The sequence below is a fragment of the Scatophagus argus genome, chromosome 4 (assembly GCF_020382885.2).
Source record: "Scatophagus argus isolate fScaArg1 chromosome 4, fScaArg1.pri, whole genome shotgun sequence".
Taxonomy (NCBI): domain Eukaryota; kingdom Metazoa; phylum Chordata; class Actinopteri; family Scatophagidae; genus Scatophagus; species Scatophagus argus.
Genome location: NC_058496.1, coordinates 6,789,964 through 6,809,669, shown reverse-complemented (window position 1 = coordinate 6,809,669; position 19,706 = coordinate 6,789,964). Strand labels below are relative to the sequence as shown.

Below are 19,706 nucleotides of genomic sequence, written 5' to 3'. Positions count from 1 at the left end.
AACCAAAGTGACAGAAGTGCATCAGAGTTGAGCAGAGGGGTTTGGAGGACAGCACAGAGAACAACAGGCGTGGACAATAAATTGTCTTGACAGCGTGATTGTTTGGAAAGCAAGATGATGGATCTCCATTTCTCAGGAAGGTTGCACCACTTGTGTACGTAGTTACTGACTTCTGCGTCATTACCACAGCTGGTTGGTGATGGCTGAAAACACAAATCCGATTTGATCATTTCTTCATTTTGCAGATTTGAAATGAGAAACAAAAGTGTTTTGCCTGCAGTCTTAAAGCCTAACTTTCTGAATATTTCAATTAATTTAATTCATTTCATATTACATATCTATATATTTATTGTTGTTATTATTATTTGTCACCAAAGGCATTGTAAGCCTTTGTTAAATACACGTTGTGATGTTTCCAGCATCCGTGTAAAACCACATTCGAAAAGCCACTTGTGGAGTTATAGTGAGGCTGCGGCCAGCAAACCATGGCGGAGCAAACTTCCGTATTGGCCAACCAAAAAACACATTAGGAGCTGTGTTGTGGCTGAGAGCTCCATCAGCGTGCGCTTAGGAATGAGGGCGCTCCTGTCATAGCTGTCCATCCGGGACGGCCTTGCGTGTTTGTGGTATTCGTGTAGTCGAATGCTCTCCCATTCTCCTTACCATTTTTAAATTCAACCTTCTCTTGCATTTTTCTAATGTTGAAAATCTGTACTGCGTTGTATGTGCTGGGAGACATTACATTCCTTCTATCTCCTTCTGCTCTGAGAGGAACTTGGAGTAGAAGGAGAACCTTTTTCTTGGCTTTTTAAACTGTTCATTTAGGATCTGAATTAATATCAAGCTACATGTTTTGAGAAGACTGCAATTTGATGTTTAATCACTGCTTTGTCCACCCTTTTTTGGTCTTAAAGCTATTTGGATTGCTTGCTCTGCCTTCTGTGCCTCACAGCCTCAGTGTTTACCATCATCTAGCCTATTGGATGAGAGTTTGGGGTTTTGGCTGACCCCTTCCTCCAAGGGATGTCTACCCTGGTTTTAAAGTGGTGACGAGCCTCCCGCCGCAGTGCTGTGATTAGTGAGTGGAGTTCTTTCAGAGCGCTCGGTGGGGAAATGGCTGGGAAGAGGCCTGCCATGGGCACACTGCATTATACTGCTCGGGCTGGCAGGAACACAGCAGCCCAGTGAGCGCTAAGATGTGGAGCCTTCGTGACAAGGGCCTCTGTCCTGCCTGAGAGGTCCAGAGAGCTGCTGTATCAGGTGATCAGCCTCTCTGAAAAGCTCCTAAAAGGCTTTTCCACCCCTGTTTTGGCTCCCAGAGGGAGGAGAGTGGGATGCGCAACAGGATCCCCCATTTTCCAGGGTGTTGGATATCCTGAGAAAAAGTCTGTGTACAATAGTGGCTGTGATGGCAGAAGCTGTAGAAGGCTGGTGCTGCTTATTTCCCTCGCGTCACAAGGCCAGTCGTTGTGTGATGGGAGCTGGAAGAGTTGGGGGTAGGGGTGGAGCACTGTGGACACCAGGGAGAGTGCTGACATTCCCAAACCACCACTCGGCACAGCCCGGAGGCTGCTCATACACAGAAATGTCCTTTGTGCCTCATTAGGGGGCGGTGATCTGACCCCCAAAAAATCAGGATTTATTTAATCACAATCACAATCTAAATTGCGATCTTTTGTCTCAATATTGAAATGCTCTGTAGACTGTAGCTGTGCTAAGGAGCCTGTCCAATCAGTCTCTGGATCCCTCTATGGGTTTGTTCTCACAGCTCAGATCTGCTAGTCAGTTAGGTTATGTGAAATTTAGAAACAAGTAAGAGGACCCTGAACACCGCGAGTTCAAACTGCCTGCCGCAGAACACGTCATGTGTGATCATTAGCAGAGATTAGAATCGCATGATTAAAAATTGTTCTTGGTTTACAAAAGCCTGTGACTTGATTACACTTCATCTTCATAGATGAATTTTGTCATTTTCTACACATTGTTTGCTGTGCATGTGTAGTGTCTTGTGAATTTGTTTGATTTTTGGTTGTGGTTTAGTGCATCCAACGTTTTTACGGTCGACTGTCGAAAAAAAAATCCCTCCAGCCAGTAATGTCTGTGCTGACCCTTTACATTTCCCAAACCATAAGCCTTTCGCCATGTGAATGAATGTTTTTCAGGAAGTCCGTTCAGTACATAGTGTTCAAACTGTAAATGGTATGTTGAACTCGCACCTTCTGATTAAAAGGTCACTTTCCTTATTCAAGTTCTTGTAGCAGGAAGCATTCACCCTGCTGAAGCAACAGTTCCCAGCTACTGGCTTCCCCTGACCTCTGATCTTCTTAAGAGGAAAGATAAATGCAAAGAAACTTGTAGAAAGTTAAAAAGCATTCCTATAGACATGAGTTGGAAACCACTGTGGGAATAAGTGAATAAAATTGTTTCCATTTCTACGTTGTGGTGTTGATGCACTTTATTAGATGCAGTGATGGAATGTAACTAAGTATATTTAATCAAGTATTGTATTTAAGTATAGTTTTGAGGTACCATTTTATGATACTCCGTACTTCCAAAAAAAGAGTACAGTGATCCCATTGGAAAAATGCTGAATATTGGATATGATATGTACGTATATATGTACATGTAAATACTTCAGTGTATAAATTTATTGCCACAAGTTTAATAATAAAAGTAATAAAAGTAATATTGCATATCCTGCAGTTCTGTTTTGTTCTGCCATGTTGTGACTGGCTGTTTTCATGAACTTTAATGTCTTCTAGTTCACCACCATCATAGAGGGAGCAAAGGCATCCTGGATTCCTTGAAACCGGGCATGAGATTGTGTCTCAACTGGCCAGCCACCGTCATGATTCAAAGCATCTGTTTATATCATCAAGAAATGACCACAATAGAATCTCTGTCGAGATGCACAGGGCCAAAACCAGACTGCTTTGACCCGTCACTGGGCCGTTAGGACCAGGCTCCGTGTCTGGGTTTGTAGTTGCTGCAGTTTGAGGTTCCTGAGGGTTGCCTTAGCGGGCTGCAGGATCCTGTGCTGAGATCGGGTGGTTGCTTTATAAATACATCTTTCCTTGTGTAGGCTGGTCGGCTCTTGCAGGGTGACACTGAGTGTTGGCCGCATGCAGACCAAACTTTTCTTCTTCATGCTGAATTGGGTGGGGTGGCCTTGGCTATATGGCATGTGCCACTAAACTCTTTATTCAGTGAGGGCATGGGGGGGGGGGTATTCATCCTTACATCCTCTATTACATTTCTCTCCCCCTGTTCTCCTGAGCAGCCCGACCTGCATGCAAGCAGCTGACTTTGCCTCTGCCCTTTTCTGGAGGTTGTGGTGAACTGGAGTGCAAAACTGCGGTCATCATTTCAGGCCTGAAATGGTGACTTGGCATGCAGGAATAGTACTAAGTTTGTTTTTTAAATGGAGTCAAAATGTAAAACTTGATATTGCACTCACAAGTCTTCATGTGTAGCCTGTAGAGTTGTTGAGGTAAACGCACCTCACCTGTACTGGCTTCTCCTTCAGCACTAAATGCAGACATGCATATTCTTTCCTTGACGATGGTGGCTTGGATTGATGTCCTATTTCAGTTCTAATGTGAGTGGGGCTGATGTTTGGTTTGGCAGGTTGGGGCTGTGCTAAGCCAAGTTAGTGTCGGGGGAGAGGGGGGTAGCTGGCTGTGGCCACGGTGCAGGGATGTTTTCTTCTTCTCCGCACAGTGAGCTCTGTGACTGGACAATGTGAGGTCTTTTCACGTGGACTCGGAGCCGTTAAGCTCGGGGTCCATTGTGGCCGCTGCACAGGCAGCGTGCCTCTCCTCATCCCCACTGATTGATCAGCACGTCTGTTTTTCTTTCCCCCGGAGTGGAAAAGCAAACTGGGGCACTTTTGATTCCCTGTGCTTTCCAGACCTCCGGACGCACTCATGGGGACACTCGGCCCTGCAAGTTTTATGGAGAAATGTTGGCTGGGAGAGATGGGCCTTTTTACTAGTGGGTGCTGTTTACGAAGGTGGTGGAGCGGTATGTCAACATTCCTAAAGTTGTTGTCAAGGGAACGACGTGCATAACTGCCCCTCAGTGTATTCATGCCAGTAAAAACGGACATGTCAGCATATATTCCCCTAGTCTTAACGCAGGACAACACCTACGGTTTAGGGTAATGGTTAATATGGCTGCATTTGTTGGTCATAAATCATAATTGTTAAGCTGGTAAAACTGGAGTTAATACTAAAGAGTAATTCTGCTACACTGAGACACCGTAAATGCATAGCTTGTTGACATGTAAGATTTATTTTTTAGCCTTTCACGGAAATTCCTGTAGAAATATGAGTATTAGGCTGAACTCCTTCATGTTGTATTGCATTGTAAGTCAAAGTAATGTACAGTAGAGTTACTGTTTGAAACCAGAGAGTGAGACGTACCAGATGGTTTCTGTCTAATTACTGCAGTCATCATTAAGCATTAGAGCTCTATCACTGTTTTATGGGGGGATTTTCACCGATGAGCTGTTAAAAGTGGCACCATATCGAGACCTCACAGCTCATTATGACAATTCCGATCTGTTGAAATTCAGCTTCTCTTAGTGTTTACTGTGCTTTTTTTTTATGCTTATGAAAAGAGACACCCAGGCGACCATAAATTAAAAGTATCGTGAAGTCCAGCGATTTTTAGCCCAACCATAATGAACTCCAGATGTCTAATGGGCTTCTTGATATGCTCCTCCAGTCGGAGCCTTGTGGGGAATTTAATAGGGATGAAAAATGTGTTGCTTGTAGCGCCCTTCGCGGATAAATAAACGCTCAGACTTGTATTCATGCCTGATTGTGTCTCTGACTTCTGGTGGCAGTGTGGTTGAGTGTTGGTTGAGCCTCCCTCAGACCACCTACACTATGATCACATGAGACGGCTTTGGCTTGTCTCAAGGGTTCCTTTGCCATTACAGCTCACACACACTTAGGTTCATCTACATTTATTGTGAGCTGAGCTTCAGTGATCATGTTGTCAGTGTCATCATCTTGTTGTTTTTCACCCGCTTCTTAATGTTTCCTGCTGCGCTGATGCTGCGATTAACAACTGGTTAACAACTGATTAACACAAAGTTGAAAATTGAAATGCAGCTCTGTTTGAGTTGACGGTGGCGAGTGAATTACTGTATCCTCGCTGCCGTCCTGTACATCTCTCATCTCTCTGCTGTTTATTTGGCCTCTAATCTAGCACATATGGTTTATGTCTGGAGCAGACTGATGGTGTGTGGCCGCGGTGGATGAATGTTGAGGGGGGGTATTAGCACTGGCATCACAAAGATCTGTCACTTTATTCCTTCTTATTGAATGCTGCACAATGTAAGCCTGGGCCGAGGATTTGTATGTAGAAAGCATTATAGAGGATTGAGAAGATTAGGGTTGACTTCTGAGGCCACATAGAGCAGTATGGACTGGGTACTGTATATGAAGAATTTTACATCCCTATTTTGAAAAATCGTATCCCCTTAGGTGAGGAAAAAAAAAGAAAATTTTTGTTGTTGGCATCACATTTTTAGTAGTTGGTCTATTCCCTCACTCCTTTTAGCTAATTCGGACATCCTGAATTATGTCCATTTCTTCCACTTGTCTTGTAGCTGTACATCTTGCGGTCCTTTAGGATTGTGTTAGTTTTTCCAATATGTAGGTTTACCCGTCAATCTCTTCCTGGGTAAGGGCACCCATTTTACCCCCTTTCCTTCCAATTTTCCTTTTTTTTTTCCCCCACTAGCTGTTAACAAAATTTTAACCAGATAGCTGTCACCTATTCGTACATGTTCTTCATTCTAAGTAAAGTTACAGCTCAGCATCATTCAAAAAAAACCATTAATATTTATGGCAAAATATATGAGTGATCTGCATTTATTAACAGCTTGCATATGTCATATGGGAATGTATAGCGTAACATTGAGGAGATGGTGTCTTCACTTCCTCTACAGCCTCTACAGGGACTGTCATCATGCACCCATCAGTCATATCATCATTCCAAGCAGCATCAGACCTCCTATAAAGCAGCTGCAGTGGGATATGAGGTCATTAAAAAGGGTAAAGAATGTTAACGACGTGTGGTTTGATATAAAACCCGCATTCAGCCGTACATCGTGTTTTATTTGTTACAGAATGTGGACACAGTAATGCACCATTGCTCAGACATAATTACAAGGCAGGGTCCATCAGTGACAGTGGATAACGAGTAGGTTACCGTCAGCCCTCAGGTCTCTGTTCAGTACCTCCACCAGTGCACGCTGCTGGATGGGGGACGCTGTGCACATTCTCTGATTATCATTGCCCAACCCAGGATGTCTGGTGCCCCCCACCTCAGTTGTATTACAGCAGTCATGTCTGTGGTGGAGACAGTGAATGAGCAGTCATAGCACTTTTCTTACAGCAGCACCGAGCTTCCCAAAATAAAAGCTCCTCTCGTCATGGCTCCTGTGTGCTACTGGCCCATGCCCTGTAATTGAAGCTGCAGGGTGGTAATGATGATGATGCAGAGTGGCTTGCTTGGAGCCAGACTGAAGGCTCCTCCACTGGCACTGTCCCCAGCGTCTCCCATGGGCCTTGATCTGAAACAGCTGCCCTCGCTTCAGCTCACCATTTCCTGTTTGTTTGTTTCTTGAAGAAGTGGCCAATCATAAAGCAGAGGCTTGTTTTTTTTTTTTTTTTTTGTTAAGAACAATTCTCTCGCATTTTTCACAGTTTAATGACACTTTTCTGAAGCCTTTTCTTGAACATAAGCCAGTTACACTTAGTCGTTCATTAATTTTAAACAGTCATCATCATATTTAAGTTCAGCCATCCAAAAATGCTTTTTAGAGCAACAAAGGACATTTTAAAGAGTGTGTAATTACAGATTGAAAGCTGATTTTCTGCTTTGAGAAATGTGGCTTTTTGGTGTCGGGTCACACTCAACTGGGAAATTTTTTATATGTTGTAATCAAGCTGAATCCTATTAAATGCCACATTTTGCTGACACGAGAGGATGTTCAGTGTTTCTCTCCCACTGCTTATGCTGAGACAGACTCCAGCCCCTGCCAGGGTTGAAAGTGGGGAGAAATGAAAATGGATGATGGATGGAGATTCAGTTTAACAGTAAGCTTCAACACAACCTTCCACAACCATTCTGACGTCTTGCTGCTGCAAAATTGCATGCCTGGTGAAGACCAGTGAATGAATACCAGTAAGTGAGTCACATGACATGGAAGCTACTGAAAAGAAGAAATCTGTATTTTGCTAAAAATACTTGAAAGTAAAAAAAAAAAATAGAAATAAATGAAAGAGGCAGTGAAATACAATGGAAAAAGCTGTGTTCCATTTCTCCAGTGCAGTAATACAAATTTATTAAAAATTTATGTGAAATAAATTACCTTAGCAGTCAAAATATGTGTCCTACCAATTTAGCCTAATTTTGTGCCACAATTTTCAGTAATATCTTCAGTAATGACCAGTAAAGTCCACACAAGGTACTGAAAACATTGTTTTTGTGTCAAACAGTAATTTGTTGATGATCCCTAAGTGAAACCCCTGTGGTTTAGAGTTATATTACTGGCAACGCTGTGAAACTGAGTAAGAAGATACAACTGGATCTGCAGTGAATGTTGTCCAAAATCCAGTTTAAAATTAGCTTCAGTGTGGGGAATTCTGCTTTCTAAAATAATCTGTCAAGTACCGCCGAATCCCGTTTACTTCTGTTTACTACGTCAGCTAATCTGGCTTTCATTATTTCCTCTGTTTCTCAACTTACTCATCTTCATCCAGACTGTGCACAGAAACAGGTGAGGATCACCTATTTTGGTCATTCCAGCTTCAAACTGTGGTGGGGAAAGAAAAAGCAAACTGTTCCAACAGAAAATGGTGTGTCCAAGAAGCTGATTGAGAAACTAGATTTTCTAGGCCTTTAATAAGGGAAGCTTGTGTTTTAGTGTTTAAGGGATGAAGTCCGCACATTTTCACAAGTGGAAGACTCTTAGGTTACATATGTTATTGTATATGCAGCTCAGTGTACCCGTAACTTGCACTAATGATCCCGGGTGTGCTGAGTATGAGCTCCTGATTACAATTAAGTGCAGCTTTAATCATAGCTTCCTCCTCTCACCAGGATCCAGGAAGAATTGGCTGGTTTTCTGCAGTTGTCTCTGAACCATGCTCACATCCAAGACAAAATAGTTGGCTTTCCTCAACTCGCCTGTGCCCCTCCCTAAGCTTGTTGGTGCACGAGACATGAGGGCATTGTTGGCACTGCCATGGTGAGGTTTACCAAATGCACTGTATCTCTGAGATCAGCCATGCTTAATGGTGTGATGGCTTACAGTGGAGCAGTGATGATTTTAGAACAAAGGTGTTTTGGGGAGCCCAGTTTAAGGCCTTTTCTAGCCATGCCATGGTTACTGCTATAAAAGGCAGGCATCGGCGATGGTAGATGGGATGATTGTGATGGGAGAGCTGCTCTGGTGGTGCAGGCAAAGTTTTTTTGAACTTTCTAAGGTCAAGCTCAATCACAGCTGCATACTCCCTGTCGCAGTGGAGCGCTTGTTTTTTCTCCCTCCTTTTGTTTTTCTTTACTTCATTGCATTCCTCTCGAGGCTCATAGATCAGAGTTGTGATTTTATTTGTACGTCTTTTGCTGTTGGACAGCATGAAGAGCCACATTCAGTAGCCAGACACTTATATAACATAGGCATGTTTTGCATTAGACCAGATTCATATGCACATACTGTGTGGCTTCACGAGATCTTCCTGAAAGAATCCCTAAAGCATGTATGTCTGTCAGGTATATGCCCTTGAGATTGGTTCTTAGCAGGAGAGGATATAGATGTTTCTGTTTTTGTACTCTGATGATATGGAATATGTGATCTTATGAGCCTGCAGTTATTATGCAGGGTTTATCCTGGGAGGGATCGCAGGGAGACGTCCCAACAATCGTTTCTGGTAAAGGCTCCCTGGCACGCACCACTAATCTGCCCACTCGCTAAGGAAAAAGAAGAGGAAAATTGGACTCAATTGAGAACAGAGACATTGTTCAAAGAGTTGCTGAATTGAAAGCGGGTGCTGGCATGGGAGACACAAATCTTTGACTCCATCAGTGCCACTGTGTCAGCATCAAGCTCCAGCATCAGCTCCAACTTGAGTCTGTCCTGTTTCAAAGTGCTGGGTGGAGACGTTTCTCCCATGGATGGAGCCTGTGGAACACAGATGCCAGCTGGTGATGGCTGAGGGAGAAAAACTCAGTGCGCATTTATTGTGAAAGCTCTACTCTTGAGTTGTCTGTGGGCTGTTTGATTTGCAGTCTGAGTTTTCCTGGACTGTGCACAGGCCTAAAATAAACTAATAGCTTTGTTTCCCCGGCAAACTGGAAGTTGTGAAACTGTTTGTTCCTTTTTTCTGTTAGCGTGCATTTTGCAGCAGTGCATGAGTATGCTTCCTGTTAACAGGAAGTGTTCAGCATTGCAGGTGGACGTGGTTATATGCCAGACAGTGTTGTGGTTGAAAACAATTAGTTTGTTGGGATTCCTGACAGTAAAAGTGTCTGGTTTGAGTTATTTGCTGTGCAGACTTGGTCCAGGTGTGCTCAGTGTGTACATGTGCCTGAGGTCAGCTTCACCAGTGGCTCACGCCTGATCTCTTATGACATAATTAAAGTTAGGTAAATCAACCTTTGCCCATAGTGTTGTAACTGTGTGCATCTGCCTTTGGTTTCTGCTGAGAACAGCTGCTGTAAAAAGAAAATGCCATTGGCACATCAGCAAATTTATGAGCTTCTTGTATACTGCAGGTATGTAGCGCCCTCTTCTGTCAAAAGTCATATGTTGTCATATGTTCACTTTGCTCAGTTTCCTGTTTGAATAACAGTGTTATTTGTACAGTAAGCAGTGAGTTGGGCTGAATGAGGTTCTTGCCGTGAGGAATATCTTCTCATTTCATGACCAGAGACCCTGTTTATGAGTACCATGAATGATTGTGAGCTTCGCCCTGCATCTGGAGCTTATTGAGGTACATGCTGGCTCTGTTTTTCCCCTTAGACCAGCACTGGAGTCGGTGCCAAACATCTGTTGCCACACATTATATCATCTATCAGCTGAGGGGCTGAAGTACAGCTCTGATGTGAATGGCAATCAAGATAAAAAAATGTTGATGTGGGTTGCTGTGATTGTTGAGACTGATCGCCCTGCAGTGGAGGAATGTTGGGCGTGACTCATGCAACAGAACGTTAGAGAGCACAGGGCACCGAATACAATGAGACAATGACACAGCGTATTGTTTGTTCTGCTCACGAAACTAAACCTCAGCTTTCAGTCAAATGTGACGATGATGATGTTGAGAGAAGGATCTCCGCCGTTCTCTGTGGTGTTTCTCCATATGGATGTCATTTAAGCTGCTGATAAATCTCTCCTGTTGTCATCTTGACTGGATATATCTTACATGTCAGACTTTGTTTTATTCCAGGTTGTCATACAGTACAGTCTTCTCAGATTTAGAGCTTCCTGAAACAAGGACACTACATTTGTTCAGTGCCAATAAGCTGCTTGGTGGAGCAGTAATCCAGACACATGCTGCTGGTGAATTCCTGACTCTGCACTGAACATAGCTCTTTCAGTGACTCCTTTACAGTAACGTTGCATCATGGTTTTAGCGTTTGCATGCTGTCACAATAGAGTCCTCCACTCTGAAACTTGGCTTCAGCTGCTGCAGGAAGTTAGACTTTCATGCTTACGCACTCCTTCTTGATTTGTCACTTTCCTCTTCCTCCACAGGAGTTCTCCCCTTCAGACTACAGAAATAACTCTGTGTCCAGCAGAACTCCGACCCCACCAGGACGCTACTCACCCCATAGCCCCATAGATCGGGATGTACCCATGTCCCCCCGTCGCAGGTAAAAACCACTCGCATGGCAAACTCCGGTAAATGATAAAACACCATCATTCACTGCAGGCATTGTGTATATTCCACCATCTTCTCTGGATACACGCTTCTAATCTTTTAGTTCCAGTATTTATGTGGAACCAGCCAGATGCTTTTCCGTACACAAAATGTACAACATGCAGAACTGCCTCTAAATTTTAAAATTACAATCTTAACAGCCTGTGAAACTAGTTCCTCTTCAGAAACTCAAGAAACTCAAGACACAGCCAAAAACTTCCCCATATTAACACTAGCAGGATGGTATCCTGTCTTAACAAGAGTGTATCATGTACAGGCATCCAGCGCCATCACCTGTAGGGGTTTCACACACACACACACACACACACACTCTCAAGCCTAAGAAATCAACATTACCTTATCATGCAAAGTGTGTGAGTTTTTCACTGTAATGTTTGAGGTCGCATTTTTCTTGTAATTAAATATTTTCATAATATAATAATACTATATGAATATCTGTATCTCTAATAATAGATGAATATCTTCATCTCTACAAAAGCTCTGATGCTGTTTCAACCTAACATGGTCATCAGAAGACTGACAAGTCATTGTTACTGGAGATACAAGAGTTGTTGTTACACAACCTCATGTAACCCACACGAGGTTGGGTATCAGTGGTTATGATGTTGCAGTACTACCATTTTTTTTTTTTATTTTTTTTTTTTTTGCATTTTATGGGTAGCCATTTTCTGTTAGAAACATTCCTTTGGTGTTTTTGTAATAATTGTTTCCGCTGTGTGGAAAGGCAGTTGAAAGTGCAAGTTGACTGAAAAGTCTGTCAAACCAGTGCATTCATTTAGCGTTAGTCAGCTTGTGAATTTGCTCCTCTGTTGCAGCTGACTTTTGGTGCACCGAGACGTTTGCAGCTGCACTCTGAGCTGACAGCTACAAATGAATGTTCAGTCTTTGGGAAACACAATACTGTGTCCACCACCTGCACTGCATTTTGCTTTTTCCTGCTTCGCCCCCTCTACTGAGGTGATGTGGCTGTAATTTGACTCATTTCATAAGATGAACATTATTGATCCCACAGCGGGGAAATTCACTTTCGCTCGTGTGCAGGTGCTGCCCTCTGATAAGTTTTTGGATTCGCTTAGAGTCACCAATGTTTGTTGTTACAGCAAAAATGAAAATCTTCGCACATGATCCTTTGTGTCCACTCTCTCAGCTGGAGAGCCTGGTCCGAGTGTTTTCACAGTGCAGGATGGTTGACTTTGGCCCCAGTTCCTTCCTGGGTAACCACGGCTAGTGATATGACATGTCAGCAACTGCAGTCATATCCACACACCCCATATTGCTAAAAATGTCTGATTTTGCTACCCCCAAATGGCCCCCAGTCTGGAGCCCCCAGCCTGCACACCAAGCCTCTCCCTGCTTCTCCCCAACCAATCACAGACTCAGTGACACCCATTTACCCTCCCCTTTGTGTCGCATGGCCAATGAGTTTCAAGCCCGAGGCACACCTTTCAGTCAGACTCTTGTTTTTCTGTTCCGTCTGGTTTAGATAGAGGTGTGTGTTCGGCATCTGGGTACGTGTGCTAATATTGTTTTTCTCCCAAGTATGTTCTGAGTTGTTCCAGCAGTGTTGGCAGTACAGGGACAGTGACTGGAAAGATTAGCTGAGATCTCTTTCTTTGTTCCATCTTTGTGTCTTTTTGAGGTGAGTCTTGTCATCTGGATCTCTTTTGTCAGTTAAGTTTAGGTGTTAGCCAATTTGAGTTGTGTGGTTGGAATTTGCCTTGTGAGCTTGGATATGTTTTGGCTACATGCATTTGTACTAGGACTGGATCATTATCTCTGTTCCTCTGTGTCAAGTCAGGATGTGGAAACCAGCAACACATTCATCTTTGTTGCAGACATTGTACAAAAGCTCAATTTGAGGATGACTAACTACTCTGAAGATGTCTGATACTTTGTCAGATGCAGCTGATTGCACTGCACTGGACTGTTTGTTCATATGCATGCGTTCCCTCTCACCCTCACTTCTGTTATTTGCTTTCCTCCTGCTTTCCTTTTGACCCAGACTTTCCATTTGTTTTGAGATTGCAATTTCAGAAGGCATGGTCAGCAAAGCGAAAAGGGGAAATGGACTGAGGGTGGAGCTGAGCATGCGGAGAACTTGGAGGGTGTTCTGTGGAGGTCTGTTTTCAATTTGAAGCATGTTCGGTGATGCAAAGGAAAGGGTCTGAGCATTTGCTGTGGTCATATATTTGTTGTCTTGTCTGTTTGCCATCTCCCCTTTCGGCTGTGTTATTAAGGGTAAAAGCTTAAATCCAGACAGGAACAATCCGTGGATAAAAACACACGCAGCCATCTTTGAAGCTTATACATGCATGGTTCCCAGTTCACTGCAATGCAGCAGGACAGTGATGCTAAACGTAAAACCAGACCAATCAGGGAGATTTTTCTGGCTTTGATGACTTATCATTCCATTTCCTACACTGCTCACCCAAACTAAGCTTAAACTTGGCATTTTAACACCCATAAACATTACTTCATTTTTAGTTTGCACCAGAGTACAGCACAAACACAACTTCTCTGTACAACAGTGTGATGGCAAAAGGTTTAGAGTAACAAATCACTGTCTCCATGCAGATTCTTCACAGCACAGTTGTCAGTTGAAGAGTAAATATCTTGGCAGATTTTTTTTGTGTGTGACAACAGGTGAGACAGTCAGTCAGGTTAAGTTGACTGACAAGTTGGCTGCAGGTGGAGAGCATCAAACTGCACCTGGGCCGACAAGTGTACCTGGCCAACCAGTTCCTGCTGACAGCGCTCACTCACCAGCTCCCTCCAGACAAATACACTGACACGAGGACACACTTTGTGTCTTTGTGTTTCATTGCACTCACCAATACATCATCCAGATCTTAAAGCATGTGTTTCTGCCAGTGGTGGTGGGGGGTGGTGTATTCTACCACACATTAAGTATGGAAGAGGCAGTAAAAAAGTAACCACTTTTCCACCACACCAGGGGTAAAGAATTTGCTAGTAAAGCGAGCTGCTGTTCTTTCTTCTAATTTCGTGGCTCAACAGCGTATGCTACCCGAAGGTGAAGGCTTCCTCTCCCCTGCTGCCCTCTTCTGTGCTGTCTGGAAACGCCCACAGGTTGCAAAGTTGGAAGTCATTTTTACTTGCTGTTTCTTGGTTGTTTATTAGACTGTTAGTACAAGGCACAAAGGTCATGTTTGTCATTTTCTATCCTGCTTTGTATCAGAAATGTACTCAGTGACGGTGGCCGACAGTATTGACACTCATGCTATATAGCGTCTACCATCAGCTTGGTGTCCACTTTGTTTTGCCTTGAGGCTGCTTTCTGGTAAGGGGATATGACGGGGTCTTGTTGAGCGTATGTGATGGGAATCTGTTTGGCATGTTGCCTGTGGTGTACAATCTAGCCTTCATGTTTTAAGGTCAAAGTCTCCTTCATTTCCTCTGGATTTAGTTGAACCAGACTCACAAGACTTTCATAAGTGTACATTTTCCTCTGAACACATCATCCCAACACATGATTTCAGGGAATGTGATAAAACTGATATATTTATATTTCTTGATATATTTTTATTTCTTCCTCCTACAGCAGTACGAGCTCAGACTTTGCCATGCACAAGTTTGACAAGGAATCTGAGGTGTACAAGATGATTCAGGAGAACAAGGAGTCCCGCACGGCGCCTCGTCAGTCCAACACCTTTAAAATGCTGCAAGAGGTCCTGGAGGCTGACGAGAAAGGTTGGAAGCACTCTGCATTTAAAAAAGAAAGCACACAAAACAGAGAGAATTGTGCCTTTTTTGCAAATATTCACTCACACATTCTGCTGTGAATTGATTCAGCTCATGATTCAGCTTTTGTCATAAGGTTATCAAGACAACAGATTTAAAATTTGATAAAATACTAGTATAAAAGAAACCGATACTCTGCTAATACCTATTTCGATCCCATGGCAACAAGAAAAAGATGTTCTAGTACACAAAATAGGATATTTTATTTTTTCCTGAATGAAGTCTGAATGCAGTGTTGGTACAAAAACAACCCACCCAACACACACACGCAGCCTTGATTTGAAAATCTGATTGTAGGTCTGTTTTTTTTTTTTATTATTTTTTGTTTTTTTAATAGCTTGATGCTTTTGATACTGTAAAAATGCCGATATTGTAACACTTCAAGCAGAAAAAGTATTTATACCTTTGACAACCTTATTATGTTAAATGCAACATAATTTATCTCTGACAGATGTTTGCTGACTATTTTTTTTAAATCATCCCTGCTAAAAAAATAGTAATAACATTCTTTCATGGCGCGATAATGACCAGCGTGTGGACACCCATCTCGTGAGGCGAGTCCCGCGGGTGCTGAGCTGTAGCGATGACAAGCGGGAAACACAAACAAGCTGCACTGACAGAAAGCAGTGAGGACAAACACAGTGTTGATGTGATGAACAGAGAGACTCACGCCTGTCAGAACATCCCTCTGAGCAGCTGTGTTCACGTGTGTGTGTGTGTGTGTGTGTGTGTGTTTGACTCCAGAGGCGGCCCTGCGCTTCCCAGGGAAGCTCGCGCCCAACACCGCCAAACCAACCACGTCTGTAGGAGGGGTGAAAAAGACCCACATCTGTGAGAAGTGTGGCACCAGCATTGTGTAAGTCTACTGTCACCTGCAGTTACATGTTCAGTGGCGTAGCACAGGTGTGTGAATCATTATAATGATGATTTGCCCTGCAGTCAAACATGTTCCGCATCAAGAGTGTGGTAGTGAGTCAGTGAGTGTGGCTTTATTATTATTATTATTATTGTTATCATTATTATTATTTGGAATGTGATCAAAGTTCAGCCAGTTATTTAGGAATGAATTTGCCGGTGGGGCAGTTTTACTTCTTTGTAAAGCAGATCTAATTAAATTTCTTGATGTAAGTATTAAAGGTTATCTTAATTTGAAAATCGGCTTTAGGTTTAACGTTCTAACTTGTTTGAGAACAGTCTCAATACCGGTTCAGCTCAGTTTATCATCCCAGATGGGAAACTTGACTTACAGTCAAGGCTGTGAGATAAAGACGGTAAAAACAGAGGGAAAAAAGTTAAGAAACAACCAGCACAAAATGTTGCTTTTATGTGCAATAATACAACAAACACAAACCCTAAAACGCTGAAGTACATGTGCAGAGTTGTTGCACTGGGAACCAAGAAGTTTTCAGTGTTCAGTGTGGCACCTATTGCCGTACCAGCCACCTTCTCGGTGTATCTAGGGCAGTTTTTGTCCCTCATACCGAGGTTACCATACCAAGCAATCATAGAAAAAGTGTACAGATTAAATAAATGACCAAGACAGCAGGTGAAGCTGCGCTGGCAGTGCATTTTGTTTATCAGAGAACAAGATTAAAAGTCTCGGTTCTAATCAGTATGACATGAACTTGCTTGCCTGTGGCGCCAGCTTGTCACTTTCTCTGTAAGATGCAAATGATGTTTGTTCTGTGCTGACCTTTGCAACACTCAAGCTGATTAACGTAGGAAAAACATCTCACTGTGTCGCCTGGTGTCTGATTGCGTCCGTCTTTCCGCAGCACTGTGGCTGTGCGCATCACGGACGACCACTTCCGCCACTCAGAGTGCTACACCTGCACAGATTGCGGCCTTAACCTTATGATGAGAGGTCACTTTTGGGTCGGAGATGTGATGTACTGTGAGAAGCACGCCAAAGAGAGGCACCAAGGCCAAGCTAGTTCCCCTCGAGCCACCGTGTCCCCTCGCCAATGAGTACGCCGCTCCACACCCGCCCCCGTTCTCTGGACGTAGACTTCTGCTTGTCTGCCTGAAGCTCCACCTCATCTGACTCAGTTAATAGACTTGGGGATGGGACGTGGAGGTGGACACTGGTCAACCTTATGGCACAGGATGTTCTTTTCTGACCACATTTAACCACACTTTGCAATATTATAATTCACTTTTTTGCCTTTCTTGTAATTGTATGAGAATTGGGGCTTTGTTTTTCATATGGCCCGGCCTCCACAGTCTCTTTAGGTTATTCTTAGCTCTAACCATGCACAGCTGCCGTGGACTCATCAAACTGTACTGAGGCCAGATTTACACAACACCAACACTTTAGACAAACTCAACAGGACTGGCTCTCTGACTCTCTGAAGATCTGGATCATCATTTGAATCTCCTGCTGACACAACGGGACCAAAATCTCACCTTACACTGCACGCCATTTTCAAGATTTACTGTACACAGACACAGTGTTGTGTGTGGAGGTGTGAATGGGTTTCACATGCAGATGTGTGGTGGCCTCTGCATGCCTTCCTTGCATCTGTGTGTGTGTGTGTGTGAGAGAGAGAGAGACTGTGTGTGTGCATTGGAGAGCGAGAGAAGGGAAGTGGGGTTCAAGTTGTTACAGATGGAAAGGAGTATGTGAATTCTGCGCTGGAGTCAGGCCAAAAGCCCTCGAGTTCTTCTGTATTTCTTTTGTAAGCAGAATTTCTGAGTAGAAATAATGAAAAAATACATATATGCTGACTTGTTTTGTTGCTTATGAGGAACTATAGATTCATTCAATATACAAATATTTTTGATGTTTTTGTGATTGAACTGTATTCTATAACATAGACCATTTAAAATGCATAATGTATGCACAGGACATTTAGTGTGAAAATATTTGATGATGATGCTACATTTGTCCAGTTACAGCAGTACTCAGAGATACACTATAATGTTCGCATTTCATGTGGCACTTAATAAAATCGCACAAACCTGAAGCTTCCTCTGCATCATTACTGTTTCAATACTCTTTTTGGTGACCTTTGGTTCACATCACACAAGGACACTTGACATTATCAACACTGGTCCAAACAAGTGTTGACTTTGGTCTCTTTGCCACACAAATATGGAAAATATTTAACTCAATAAAAAATTCATCATCATGGACAAGAGATAAACAATATGAATTCTTGTTTGTAGTGATGATTTATGAAGCAAATTACGTTGTTTTTTTTTTGTCTTTAAAGTTTCACGGCTGACATTTTGTCACGTCTGAGCAGTGAACCGCAGCTGAAACTAATTACATTAATGATGACTTTCATAGACGTGTCTCTCAGTAAACTGGCATGCACAACAAGATGGCCTTGCAGGTTGGGGGGGCAGGCGAAGTCGTTATTAATCTTATTACTTACACCTGTCATGACTCGTCATAATGTGTGCTGTGAAAATGGCCTCTTTGCGATACATAATAATACCTCAATATATCATGAAACTTCTGTCTTGTGTCACACTGTTTACATATTAAAGGGGGGGAGGGGATGCCTGCAGATGAATCCTTGTGAGTGATGTCAGGAGACACATTGCATGATTGCATGACAAGCATGAAAGTCGTTCTGCTGTGGTCTAACGTGTGGTCCCACTGGAATCTGTTTTGGCAACACTGAGGCATAAAAACACTGATGACGCCAGTTTGACCACACATTTACATGTAAGTGCAAGGACTGTGAGACTTTTTCCTTCACACTGTTGTTCAGACACTTGAAACCATACGAATGACGCAGCAGGATGGAGTTTAAAAAATGGGGAGCGGACTTACACTGTTCTGAGAGGACAGGTTTGGGCAGGAGGGTGTCACCCACATCCGGCAGGGTGCAGTTAAGCAGCTCGTTGGCAGAGTTTGACTGAAGATGAAGGTGACAGAAAGATTTCTGGGGCCTCAAAGTGTTCTCTCAGTGTTGGAAAAGACAGGAACTAACTCTGTTTTACTTGATTTTCATTGCCTTCATCTCAAACCAGCCTATGCAAAGACCATTTTACACAATACTCATATAATACACTCTGCTGACCACAAGAGGGCAGCATCACTACAATTTGAAATGTGCCTGTGAACTTTGGAAAGGCTGAAAAAGGAGGGAGGAAAAAATTATACCTCAAACGTAGAACTCTGATCACTAAAGCATTCCTGCAACCACACACATGTATCTGAACATTGACATGTATTTTAAATGATACACAATTGGTGTTTACATAGAAAGCTAATTTAAATACCTTTGCAGAAATGTGATAGCTGGGATTGAGTTTGGTTTATAAAAACTTGCAGCTAAAAATGAAAATATATAAAATATATAGTATGGATATATAGTATGGATTTACCCGGTTATTACAGCAGTGAGGACCTTCTTTGGATTAGAAATGTACAAACAGGAATACACACACACGGCATCATACAATATGTATCCTGCCATTGGTGTTACCACTACTGATATTATGTCCTCTTTTAATATTTAATCTTAATACGACAGAGGTATTTAGTGGCACCGTATTAGGATTTGATAACTCCATAAACCGTGGAAGCAGTAGGTTTAATGTCCCCATAAATCCTTAATTAGAGCCATTCATCAAGGAAAGGCTCATGATTGCAGGACGGACTGGTAGGCTCAGACAGTCTCGCTGTGTGCTGCTGATCACACCACTAGATGTCACGGGCTCCTCAGGAAAGACTCAGCAGCAGCAGACGAAGGCCTTACAGAGGGCCTGGTGTTTGCTTCCCGGCTGGAAGTCTTCTTGTGTTTATCCTTTGGCAGAGCCTGAGCTATGCCCCAATCTCAGCAGTCACTTGGTCTGGTTCACATCTCTGATTGCACTGAAAACCTCATTGTTTTCAGATATTTCTGCTCTAACGTGTGATTTGGAGGCCAACAGGAACATGCCCAAGAGGAATCATCAAACAGCCATCTCAAGTATTGTCTGTCCGACATCCCGAAAACTTGTGTAACTTCCACCAAAATCTCCCCAAAG

General features: G+C 43.0%; 2 protein-coding genes across 2 annotated transcripts in view; both read left to right on the top strand.

The window, feature by feature from the left end:
• pdlim2 (PDZ and LIM domain 2 (mystique)) overlaps nucleotides 1–17,686 on the top strand; it is a 35,307-nt gene extending 17,621 nt beyond the window's left edge. The window contains exons 7-10 of the mRNA XM_046387195.1: nucleotides 10,775–10,893; nucleotides 14,521–14,669; nucleotides 15,465–15,576; nucleotides 16,496–17,686. Of these exons, the coding sequence (XP_046243151.1) occupies nucleotides 10,775–10,893; nucleotides 14,521–14,669; nucleotides 15,465–15,576; nucleotides 16,496–16,688 (573 nt within the window). The 3' untranslated portion in view covers nucleotides 16,689–17,686. The remainder of the gene's footprint in view (nucleotides 1–10,774; nucleotides 10,894–14,520; nucleotides 14,670–15,464; nucleotides 15,577–16,495) is intronic.
• Nucleotides 17,687–17,944: 258 nt separating this feature from the next.
• Nucleotides 17,945–19,706, top strand: part of adgra2 (adhesion G protein-coupled receptor A2) — a 38,544-nt gene continuing 36,782 nt past the window's right edge. The window contains exon 1 of the mRNA XM_046387184.1: nucleotides 17,945–18,396. The gene's annotated coding sequence lies outside the window, so the exon portion shown is untranslated. The remainder of the gene's footprint in view (nucleotides 18,397–19,706) is intronic.